Raw genomic sequence first — 11,918 nt, 5'->3', positions numbered from 1 at the left:
TTTATCAACATCCTTCTTGAATTGTGAGCACCAGAACTGGACACAGTATTCCAGCCACCAATACCAAATATGAAGATAAAATAACCTCTACTCCTACTTGAGATTTCCCTGTGTATGCATCCCAGGATCACCTTAGCTCTTTGGCCATAGCATCATACTGGGAGTTCATGTTCAGCTAATTATCCACCACAATCTTTTTCAGAATAACAGCTTCCCAATATAAAGTCCCCTATCCTGTAAATATGGCCTACTTTCTTTGTTCCTAGATGTATACACCTATATTTATCTATATTAAAGCTCATATTGTTTACTTGTGCCCATTTTACCAAGTGATCCAGACTGCTCTGAATCAGTGACCTGTCCTCTTCATTATTTACCACTACCCAAATTTTCATGTTATCTGCAAACTTTATCAGTGATTATTTTATGTTTTCTTCCAGATCACTGATAAAAATGTTAAATAGTGTAAGGCCAAGAAGCAATCCCCGAGGAATTCCACTCCAAACACACATGCTTGATGACAATTCCTCATTTACAATTACATTTTGAGACCTATCAGTTAGCTAGTTTTTAATCCATTTAATGTGTGTCAAGTTCATCTTACATTTTTCTAGTTTTTTAATCAAAATGTCATGTTGTACCAAGTCAAATGCCTTACAGAAGTCTAAGTATATTATGTCAACACTATTACTTTTATTACTATTACACTTACTAACTTGTAATCTTACCCCCCAAAAAAGATTGCAAGTTAGGATCTACTCTCCATAAACTCCTGTTGGCTTGCATCAATTACATTACCCTCCTTTAATTCTTTATTAATCGAGACTTGTACAGAGGTGCTGGAACAATTTGTATAATGGGGGTGCTGAGAACCATTGAACCAAACTATAAACCCTGTATATGATGGAAACCACTTCAAGCCAGGGGGTACAGCAGCACCCCCAGCATGTCTAGTTCTTGCACCTATGGTCCATATCAGCTGCTCCATTATCTTGCCTGGGATCAATGTCAGGATGACAAGTTTATAATTATCCAGTAGCTTCTGTTTAATATGTCTAAGAGATGCTCAAGGTAGGGAAAGAATGTTATCACCATATATTCAGACTGTGTCATCCGTTTTTTCCCAAATACAGAAAGGAAATATTTATTGAACTCCTATGTCTCTTCTGCATTATTATTGATAATTCTATCATTTTCATCTACTAATGGACCAATACCATTGTCAGGATTCTTTTTTGTATCTGACATATTTTAAAAACTCCTTATTAGCTTTAACTCTGTTGGCCATAGATTTCTCCTTGTGTCTCTTTGCTTCCCTTATCAATTCTCTTCAATTCCTATCTTCTGATTTATATTCATTCCTATCGACTTCCCCTTTCTTCCATTTGTTATATATAAACAACCTGGTTTAGAGGCAACGAGGAAGCAGCTATACAAAATTTATATATAGAGAGAGCTACACTTCCCTGGGTCACTTCCCTACAGCTCTCCCCATTCTCTCTCTTAATGCCTTCTTCACCCTTACCTTAGGGCTCCCTTCCAGTGGCTTGAGGGTGTCTTCATTACCTAGCCTTTCAGCCTCACTTCCTTTCCTCTGGTTCCCTTCCCCCAGCCTGACCAGAGTGAGCTCTTTTACATTATCAGAGGGGCCTTAATTAGAGTCAGGTGTTCACATTAGCTTAACGACCTCACCTGACTCTTCACAGGTTAATTAGAATCAGGTGTTCACATTAGCCTAAGGCCTCACCTGACTCTTTGCAGGCTAATCGGAGTCATGTGTCCACCCTAGCCTGGAGCAGCCCCCGCTCTGATCAGCCAGGGAACAGAAAACTGCTTATCCAGTGGCCAGTATATCTGCCTTCTATTACTCTGCTGTACCCAACTGGCCTGGGTCTATCACAATATATATTTAAATTTTGTATAGCTGCATCCTCATTGCCTCTAAACAGGTTGTTATTTTAACTAGTATGGCCTTCTTCCTCGATAGTGGGATTTGGGCTTTTTGGGCATCTAGTAAGGTATTCTATAAAATGTGTCAATTATATTTTTCCTCTGTCTCAAAGCATATAAAGTAGGAAATTGTGATACTAAAGGAATTTAGTCTTATAATGAGAGGCTATAAAATACAATACCTTTAAATTCCTTTACAACACCTGAAAAACTCATTAAATACATTTTCAGTAAAGTATGTACCATAAGTTTTATTGGCACTTGTTAGGGCTGACCTACATATGACATTCACGGGGAATATGGCCCCTCAAATCCATAGTGATAAATCATATTTCATCACATTGCCCTTTATATAAAGTCTATTTATAGATGAGGATGAATGGATAGATAGACAATAAAAAACATTAAGCGTGATATATTATGTTTATTGGTATGAATTTGGGATGATCTGTACTACTCATGATGTACAGAAGTGTGTGTATACAACCCCGAAACCAGGCAAGAAAGGGTTAAAGAGCAGCTTTGGCTTCAGGCAGCCCCACCATGCCACATCTGTGACACATGCCAATCCTGGAGGAAGAGCTTACAAAAGGGAGAAGCTCAGTTCATAAGGCCCCAGACTGCAGAGGTGGACAGACCTCTGACCCTACAGTGCCCCTTTCTGGGAGATGATAAAACCAAGCTACACTGGACTGACTGTGACAGAGAAGCTGGAACCACTCCTTATTTCTGTTAATTTACTTTCTTCTCTTTTGGTGCCTTGAATACTGAGACTAGTGGCTGGACCCTAGGGCAGACTCTTGCTGAGCATATGAACTCCTGGAGGAGAAGGTGGACACTTTGTAGGAAGTAGGCTAGGAAAGACCATACAGAACTTAACCACTTGCCACAAAGGTCCCTGAGCTGGAACCCATGTTAGAGGGAGGAACTAGCCAGAAGACTCCAGGCACTAGAGGCCAGAAAGACTATTGAGTGAAAATTCTGGTTTATCTCAAAAGGAATGAGACAAAAGGTGACATGACTGGAGAGCCGAGTCACAAGTCAAAAGGGGACTATAGATGGATCTGGTCAGCAGGACTACGGAGGATGAAACCCTGCAATGCCCTTCCTAGCCAGAAGGCAGCACACTGGCTAGTGATTCTCTTCACCACAAGAAGCTACAAATAAGATATGCAGCATCTTCCAAAATGCCTGCCAATATATTCTGTATGTGTCACATATTTTACAGAAAAATTACCTTAGAAATGTGGTGCAACTTTTTTCACCCCTCCTCCTATATTAGTCTAACTCAGGAAAGGAAACAATTTTAACAGACACACTTTAAAATCTCTAAACATTATTTAAAATAATTTTTCTTTTTGATAATAATAATGTTGTGATTTTAAGATTCATTATGTCAGTCGATTAGTGCTAAAACCAAGTGCTGTATGCCACTGGAAAGTGAGTTTCCTAGTTCTTGAGTTATATATAGCACCCCTTTCTAGCCAGGATGGTTACAACAGTTTCTATATTTGTTTATTTAGATTTATAAAAATGCTAAAAAAAGGACAATTATCCATATGCTGTAGGTACCCTAGACATAATTTAAAAACGTATCTTAAGTGAAGTAGTATGGGTAAATATAAACCACCAGTAGTAAGACAGGCAACTTAAAAATTCAATTCCCCCTTTCCCCACAAAAATTTTCCATGCTTATTATTCCCCCCCCATTTTCAAATATTTGGGGAAAAGATGAGCTTTGCAAGGTGCCCTGAATGTCATTAGATTCTTCTATATTGCTCCCATCACTATGGTTCACGAGAGTTTCTGTATTTCTAGCCATGCTGGTTCACTTCGATACCAATGACAGAAACTATACAGAAACCTGAGTGCTGTTGGAGACCTGTCATTGGTCCAGATATCAGTGTTACTGCTTGTCCTGTTCCTCATTCCACTGGTGGTGAGAGTGAAACAAAGTGGTTAACAGAAAACCAAAGAAAAGACTCATCTTGAAAAATGCAGATAAATGATACAGTAGCCAGTACTCCTCTTGGAGCCACTAGGAAAATATAACCCACATTTTTCAAAAGGAGGCTGGATAGCCATCTGTCTTGGATAGTTTAGACACAACAATTCCTGCATCTTGGCAGGGGGTTAGATTAGATGACCCTTGCGGTCCCTTCTAATTCTATGATTCTATGAAGGATAAGTCATTCTCCTTCTGTCTCACCCAGAGTGCAAGGCACACTGCCTTCATGTGACTAGTGAAGCATTCTGTACTGTACAGTAAAATTTTTATATTTTTCTTTCTCTCTGAAGAGTGCCCCAAATTCCTATGCCAGAGGTCCCTAAGCACACAAGTGAGAATCTCTGTTGAAGACTTGCCTTTGGAGAACAGGCTTTCATAAAGTAATATAAAAAGAAGAACTGGGCAAAAAAACCCAACAACCCAACACAGAACAACGGGACCAACAATCTTCACCTAATGCTCAAATGAAATCGAACAACTTCAGTGGTCCACAAAGTTATTTTAGACCGGATTAATCTCCTATTAGGACCAGAGGAGGAAGTGCCAGAATACTAGAAAGAAGACTATTCTTGTGATATTTCTGGTTGAACAGGAAGCAGGAAATACTAGAAATCTGACAAATAAGCTTGTTCTAAGACCAATTGTTTCAAACCCAATTTTACAGACTCAAGAGGTGAAAATATACAACGCAGGTTTATATGTGAGCCAAACTACCAATGTTTTGAGGTTCACCCATCATTAGTTTAAAAAAGCTACTTAATTTACTGCATATACTCCAAAAATAGGGTTTGATTATTCTTACTATTTATTTGTATAATATGTCCAACATAAGCTGTGTGTAGTCAGAATTAGCTCCAGTTCTTTTTGAATTGTGTAAAACTTTATACAGATCAATTGTCCTCACAAGCCAGGAAACGGAGCAAAGTGCAGAAGAGTATTATATGCAAATATTAAAGATTAATGACTTGTTTCATGATAGACATAAACCAGAAGCTCTCCACAGAAGTTCTTAACCCTAAAATTTATTTTAAATACAATATCTCTGTTTCAGATTCCATTTCTCCCCTGCTACTTTGAAGATACTATTAAAGTCAAAAGCACAAAGAAAGAAGCATTTTACACAGCTTTAGGTGTTAGTATTTTTATCAGTTATAACAAAGGTCAATACAGAATCCTGCCTTAACTAGAAAACAAGATCCTGATTCTGGGAGATGTTGAGCATCTTCATAGCTGTGCTGATTAGAGCTGTACAGAGAAAAGTAATTCCATTTCACACAGAATTTGGATAATTTGAAATGTGTTTTCATTTCAATTTGACATGAAAACCAAATATTTTGAAAGACTTTGTGAAGTAGAATAAAGCCCTGGGACAGTCCACCTGGTGGCTTCCCTGAAGCTATGAGCCTGGTAGCTAGGGAGCTAGCTCCCACGGCCTACGAGCTCCCAGTTCCCCATTATCCTGCCTGTTGGCTTGAAGGGGAGCCAGAAGCCTGGGAGCCCCAGCTGTGCCAGGGGCAACAGAGCTTTGGAGTTGTGGCTCTCAGGGTTTTTAGGCTCCCTGTCAACCCACCACACAGGCTACCAAGGACCCGGGAGCCTGGAAACTTGGGTTCCCCAGCAGGTCACCAGATGGGTTGCTAAGGAGCTGGGCAGGTGAGCTGGCAGGAAAACAAGCAGATTTCTGATGGAGAATAGCCTGGGTTCCATCTAAATGTTGCTGAAATCAAACTGTCTTCACAAAACATTTCTATTTCAATCAATCAGCATTCTCTGATGGGAAAAACGTTCCGTCGGAGAATTTCTGACCAGCTTTAGTGCTGATACCCTTAACTTTCAATGGGGGAGTTGGGAACGCTCAGGATTAGGGACCTACTGATTTTAACTACTTAGCTTAAATTGTATATAATTTATTTATATTCTGTTACTGATTTTGGATGTAAGATGGTGACCTATGTAGAATTTGCATAAAGGCATGTCATTTCACCTTTGATGATCAGTGACCTTGATCCTGCCATAGGAGTAACTAACTGGAGGTGGGAGGTTGGTGGTTGCTGGTTTAAATGTGCTGCAGAGTGTTCCTTTCCAGGCCATTATCTGTCTAGACAGATATGCCACACCAGGGTGATTTATGCTGGTGTGACATGAGAGTGCATCAGGATTACACTGAGATGCAAACTTAGTGTTATAAATTAGAGTGTCTTTATTGTGGGACAGTTGGAAGCATGAACTATGGACCTAATCCAGTGCCCTCTCAAACCAGTGAGAGTCTTTCACTGATTTCGATGGGCGCTGGATTGGACTTATATGAAAGCTAAGAAAAAAAAATCACTTATATAGACAGGAAGAATTGTCCAGTGGTTAAAATGCTACCCTGGGACTTGGGAGGCCTTGGTTCATTTCCCTGCTCCATTGCAGACTTCCTGTATGACCTTGAGCATGTCATTTATTCACTGTGCATCAGTTCCCCATCTGTAAAGTGGGAATAATGGCACTTCCCTATCTCACAGAAGTGTTGTGAGGATAAAAACATTAAAGACTGTTGAATACTAGGGCAAAGGAGTCATATTAGTACCCTAGATAGAGATCAGTCATATGTTAATGAATTAGATTAATACATTTGAAATACCTTGTGCATTCCATTAATTGTCAGAGCGCAAAACTGGACTGTTTTTGTAGCATTTCAAATATATTAGCTATATAACATAATGCCTCACCTTGGTTCATCATTGGGGATGGAACCCATGGACTTTGTTACCTCTAAGGATGATGGTAGTAGTAGCCTCTTAGCCTGCAAGCGGGCCAGCCACTGGCGGCATAACCACTTACCCAGCATATTACATACGCTCCGGTTAGGATCATCACACTGAGTGCTTGAAGTCTATTTCTGCTCAAGGGCTACATTCACAAGGAAACTTAGGCACCTAAAAAAATCATTGGGATTCACAAAGCCTGACTTTGGCACTTGTAGGCTCCCAATACAATGAACAGGGAGAGACAGGTGTCTTAGAATGGGATTCACAAAAGTCAGTACACTAGGCATCTTCTCATCTATGATCACCAATGAGAGATGCCAAGCTGAGAGGTAAGTGGTAAGCCCTGCCCCTCTCTCAGAAATAGGTGCCTAAGTCCAGGCTCCCTCTTATGGATCTGGCATAGTCTGACAGTCAGTCTCTCCAGTTGAAGTGTTCCACTGTGGTTAAATTTTTTCAACAAGTAATTGGAGCAGGGGGACTGGATCCTCACACTTGCTCTCTCTCTCGGCCAATGTTTAAGCTGCTCCACTGTGGATAAATAACGAAAGAATCGTTGGGTCAGAGAGAGAGAAATTGAGAGAGAGAGTGAGAGCAAGCATGAAAATGACTCTGTTGCCTGCTGGTTAGAGCATTCAACTGGGAGGTAAAAGATCCAGGATCCACTCCCTCTGCTCCAATTACTTTTAAAATTATTTACCCAGTGGAACAACTTCAACAGGAGAGATGGAGAGAGTCCCCTGTCAGACTATCCCATAGCCCAGTGGCTAGAATGCCCACCATAGAGGTGGCAGATTCCTGTTCAAAATCCCTTCTCCTCCTCAGGTGAAGGGGGGAATTGAACCAGGAGTCTACCACATTCCAAGTGAGCACACTAATCTTTGGGTGTTGTGTGAGCTTCTCTGTAGGAGCCCAGTCCAGCAGGTGAGGTCTGAACACACTTACTGGATTGGTCCCCACTGACAAGTTACGCGGAGAAACTCCTGTCTTCTCCCAGTTCATGCATTGCTCTGGGACTTAGGCATCCAGATGCCTGGCATGCCTGGAATGTGCAGAGGGAGAAACATAGGCACTTAGGGAACTCTTAATGCAAAAATTTAGGTGTTAGGAGAGTTTAGGCACCAACAGGATTCAGGGGGAGCTGAGCAGGGGCTTTCTGAATCCCAGTGGGGCCTGATTCTGGGATTTGGGCATCTAAAGTGGCCCTGAAGAGCCTAAATTCTTTTTTGAATATAGCCCCAAGTCTGTATGCCAGTTTTATACCAATGGTATTATATAATTGGTATAAAGACATGGTCATGATCATCCCTAGAGTCAATCTAAATTAGTGTCTAGTGCCTCTACCTGAAAATCTCCAAGAAGAAAACAATTACGACTTACAGCAGGGCAATTGCAGAAAATGTAAAACCATGTAGGCAATGGGGTTGAATTTCAACAAATATCAAGAAGCATCCCACAAGGTCACAATTCTATTAGCTAAGGATGTGGAGAACAAAAACTTGGTCAGAGGTTAAACAGTATGTAGAGCAATTGACACAGAAATAGAAAAAAAAAAAAAAAAACCTTAACATAAATTGTAATAAACTCGGGGTATGTTTGTTCAAGTAAACAAAAGTTCCCTCTACGGCCCAAGCACATAGTTGGCACATCAATTATAACAAACAACAATAGCAGTATTTCAGACATTTCAAATGACTGTGCAGAAATATTACAGACCAGATCCTTAGCTGGTCTAAACTGGCAAAATTCCACTGAAGTCAATAGTTACATTAATTCACACCAGCTGAATATCTGACATGCTCTGTCTCTCTTTCTGTGTATGTATGTAACTATATGACTTTAAGCATAACCTGAAGGAACCACTTTTAGGGTGAGAAGATAGTTTAATTCCATTGTCATCCACGTCTAGTCCTTTCTGCTGATAATGCTAACAATTAGGGCCAATTATGATGGTAGTCTTTATGATGTTAACACCTGTCCACTAGGAAATGAACTGACACTCATTGCACTTATTTCATATAGGCCAAACTGCCATCAAATAAATAGTAATGACTTTTGGTCAGGGCAGAATTCAGACCAGTGACCTAGAGTTGAACGTCTCTGTATCTCATTAATAATTCTCTGAACTATCCAATCTCTTACATCTATATATTTTACATCCATATAGATGCATAACATGGAACACATATCATAAATAAATGACTTTATGCTCTCAAGTAATATCAAAGAGCGAAGTATTTTTAATATAACTATTTGATTTGATAACACACCAGCATCTTTTTGTTTTACTATGTAATTTACCAACATCATAACTTCGAGAATTGTCTGGCTTATACCATCTGAAGAATTAGATAATTCAAAAAGGTACCTGGTACATCAGTGAAGGTCTCTCCAAGGACAGACATATGAAAAGGTAGGTCCATCTCTTTAAGTTTCAGCAATACTTTAAAGAAACTCTCAGGGTCTTTATCATGTTCCCTTGAAATAAACAAACAGAATTTACCTTGAATTAGGTTATGTTTATTTGTAGAAAACTTTTTACCTTATCAGAGTAAGGTTTATCGTAACCTCTGTTTTTGGTATTGGGGACCTCAGGCTCAGTCCCCTAAGCACGAATTCCTCCTCTGCTCACTCATCCTGCATGATGACTTACGCCATATGGACTTTTATTTTCCTCAACCTAGGATTCAAGACTACAAATCAGCCTTGTTAGAGTCTTAAGCCTTTTCCCTGGCCCATCTTTCTGAGACCTTGTGTTCACTCTTTAAATTAACAACTTAGATAGCATATAGATTTAAATATTTATTTCACCCAGCTATAAGCATATCTCTGCCACACCAACAGACAACACTGAGAGCACCCTCATTTTTTAGTCAGGGAGCATGTGTATTCAACGGGCAAGTTAATGATAGAAAGATAAGGGAGGGGTCATTTGATTAGTAAAAATCTACAGAATAATATTTTCAATGGTGTCACCCTCTGCGGTGTGGTGGGGAATCACTTCCCCGCCCTCCCCCCAGCTTGCAGCTCCAGGTCCTCTGGTTGGTGGACATTTTGATAATACAGTGTCATCAAAAATGGGTCAAATTGGGTATCATTCAAAGCCCTTTCTCCCAAAAAAACACTATGGTACCAAACAATATAAATCTAGAACCATTATGTAGCTATGTATTTGAGAAAAATGTTTAGAATCAGCTTTTTAAAATTATATGTACTTTAAACACAGGCACGACAAACACGCAGACCTCAGAAAGTAAAATTGTAGCCATTGATTATCAGAACATGCTCAGAACATGGTACCTGATTAATTTTTTTAATGTTTCAGATTACTATACATGGATGGAGTGCTTCGAGTTGATTTGCCATTATCAGGAAGAAAGAACTGGTTCAGTGGTATTGATTATCAGCTTTGTTTATAATGCCAAAAGAGTTCTAATGAGGTACTGCTTAAGATGTCTGCATCCAGCCTGAAATTAATGGAATACCTTTGTAAACAGTATGCACATCATTATAACATACATTACATTACATAATTAATACAATCACCGTGATAGGTTGTACTAGGCCCAGAGGCTCCTGCTGGAGGCCACAGGGTCCTACCACATCCCATCCCAGAGAGGAGTAAAAGGCCTAGAGTGGTAGTGAGGAAACAGCCAATGAGGGAAGCTGCAGGAAGCAGCCAATCAGGGCCCAGCAGACTCACATAAAAGGAGGTGTAGGGCCAGAGTCAGTCAGTTTCTGCCTGGAAGTGGAGGAGTGAGGACTGAGTTCCTGGCTGGCTCAAGGAGCAGTAGGACCATGGATAGATCAGTTACTGGCAGGGACTGGGAAAGCACGAAGAGGTTCTTGGCTGGCTGCTGGGACTGAGTAAGGACTGAACCCAGGAAGGGCTGCAGGAAGACAATGTCTCCAGGGATGAAGCATTGGGGGTACGGCCCCATACCTGGGCTGGAACTATTTAAAGACTGAACCCAGGGAGGGCTACAGAGATAACAACAGAGGGGTACTGGTGGTCTGTATATACCGGAAGGGGTCTGGTTGCTTCACATACAGACTGTGTGTGAGACTCGGCTGGAGGGCTGAGTCATTGAAAACCTGCTTGAGAAACCACCGACAGAAGTCACCACAAACCAAGAGCGTGAGCACACTCACTCAACCAGGGCATGCTTGTGAGAGGTGGGTGCTACCCCATTACCCAATCCAAAGAAATTTATTACAGAATCCTTGTTTTTACTTTGGTCTTGATCATTTTTAGACATTAACAGGGAGCGAAGAATACCAGTTAGTAGCTGAATCTTTGGAGAATACCACCACAGAGGACCTGGTTAAACATGTGGCTTGGTGACACCTTGCGTGCTACATGAACTGCACCCATAGACTGAATTTGGCAAGGTTGCAGAGGAAGTACATTGAGCACCAGGAAAAGTTGAAGATGCCAGGACAAGTGTTAGCTGTGGGAGAGTCTTTGCTCTCTTTATTTGATTTGTCAGGAGTGCTAATTGGAATTTGCATCTGACAGGACTGGAAGACTTTGTGAAATATTTTTTTGCTTTAGATCTAACCAACTATTCTCCAATGATTGCCTGGTAAATTGCTGAAATAAGAGGTGTACTGAAGTCCGCCCCTGACACATGGGAGGAATTTCAAGAAGGAAATTGGAGTGTTTAAAGGTCGCTAATTCCCTGCTGCGCATTTGGTTCAGATGAAGCTCTAGAGCATGAAAACCCAGCAAAGAAAGTTATTTGGGGGTGGTGGGCATAACACAGAAGCCCAGTTTTTCCTGACAACCCCAGAACCCCATTAAATTTTGAACGAAATATTAAGCACTGCTGGAATGACTTTCCCAGAAGTAATCAAGCACCATCAAGACTCATTAGATTCTGTTAAGTGCTAAGAAGAGGACATTTTTAAAGTGACAGGATGAGCTTACTTGCATTGGCAACACATCTGAGTACAACAGACCAGAGCTCATTAATATCATGACAAAACAGGTTCAAGTGATGAGAGGTGAATGGATACTTTGGTTCATGACTTGTTTGAAGTCTTCAAAACCCAAAGCATTATCCAGAGGTCTGTCAATCTAAGGTCTCCAATCAAGAACAGACTAAAATTGTAAATGAATTAAAAGAAAATCAAAGTGAATATAGCAGGGATTATTACAGATCTAACCACAGACAGGTCACTGTTTGCTCATCTCTTGGTTGTGACCA

General features: G+C 40.5%; 1 protein-coding gene across 7 annotated transcripts in view; it reads right to left on the bottom strand.

Annotated features, from left to right (window-relative positions):
* Window positions 1–11,918, bottom strand: part of GTDC1 (glycosyltransferase like domain containing 1) — a 266,961-nt gene that overhangs the window by 18,440 nt on the left and 236,603 nt on the right. For all 7 annotated transcript variants that reach the window (XM_054044312.1, XM_054044317.1, XM_054044314.1 and 4 more), the window contains one exon: window positions 9,077–9,186. In XM_054044312.1, coding sequence (XP_053900287.1) covers window positions 9,077–9,186 — 110 coding nt within the window. The remainder of the gene's footprint in view (window positions 1–9,076; window positions 9,187–11,918) is intronic.

The sequence above is a fragment of the Malaclemys terrapin genome, chromosome 11, assembly GCF_027887155.1.
Source record: "Malaclemys terrapin pileata isolate rMalTer1 chromosome 11, rMalTer1.hap1, whole genome shotgun sequence".
Lineage (NCBI taxonomy): Eukaryota > Metazoa > Chordata > Testudines > Emydidae > Malaclemys > Malaclemys terrapin.
Note: the sequence above shows the minus strand (reverse complement) of the source record. Positions and strands in the feature narration are given on the sequence as shown.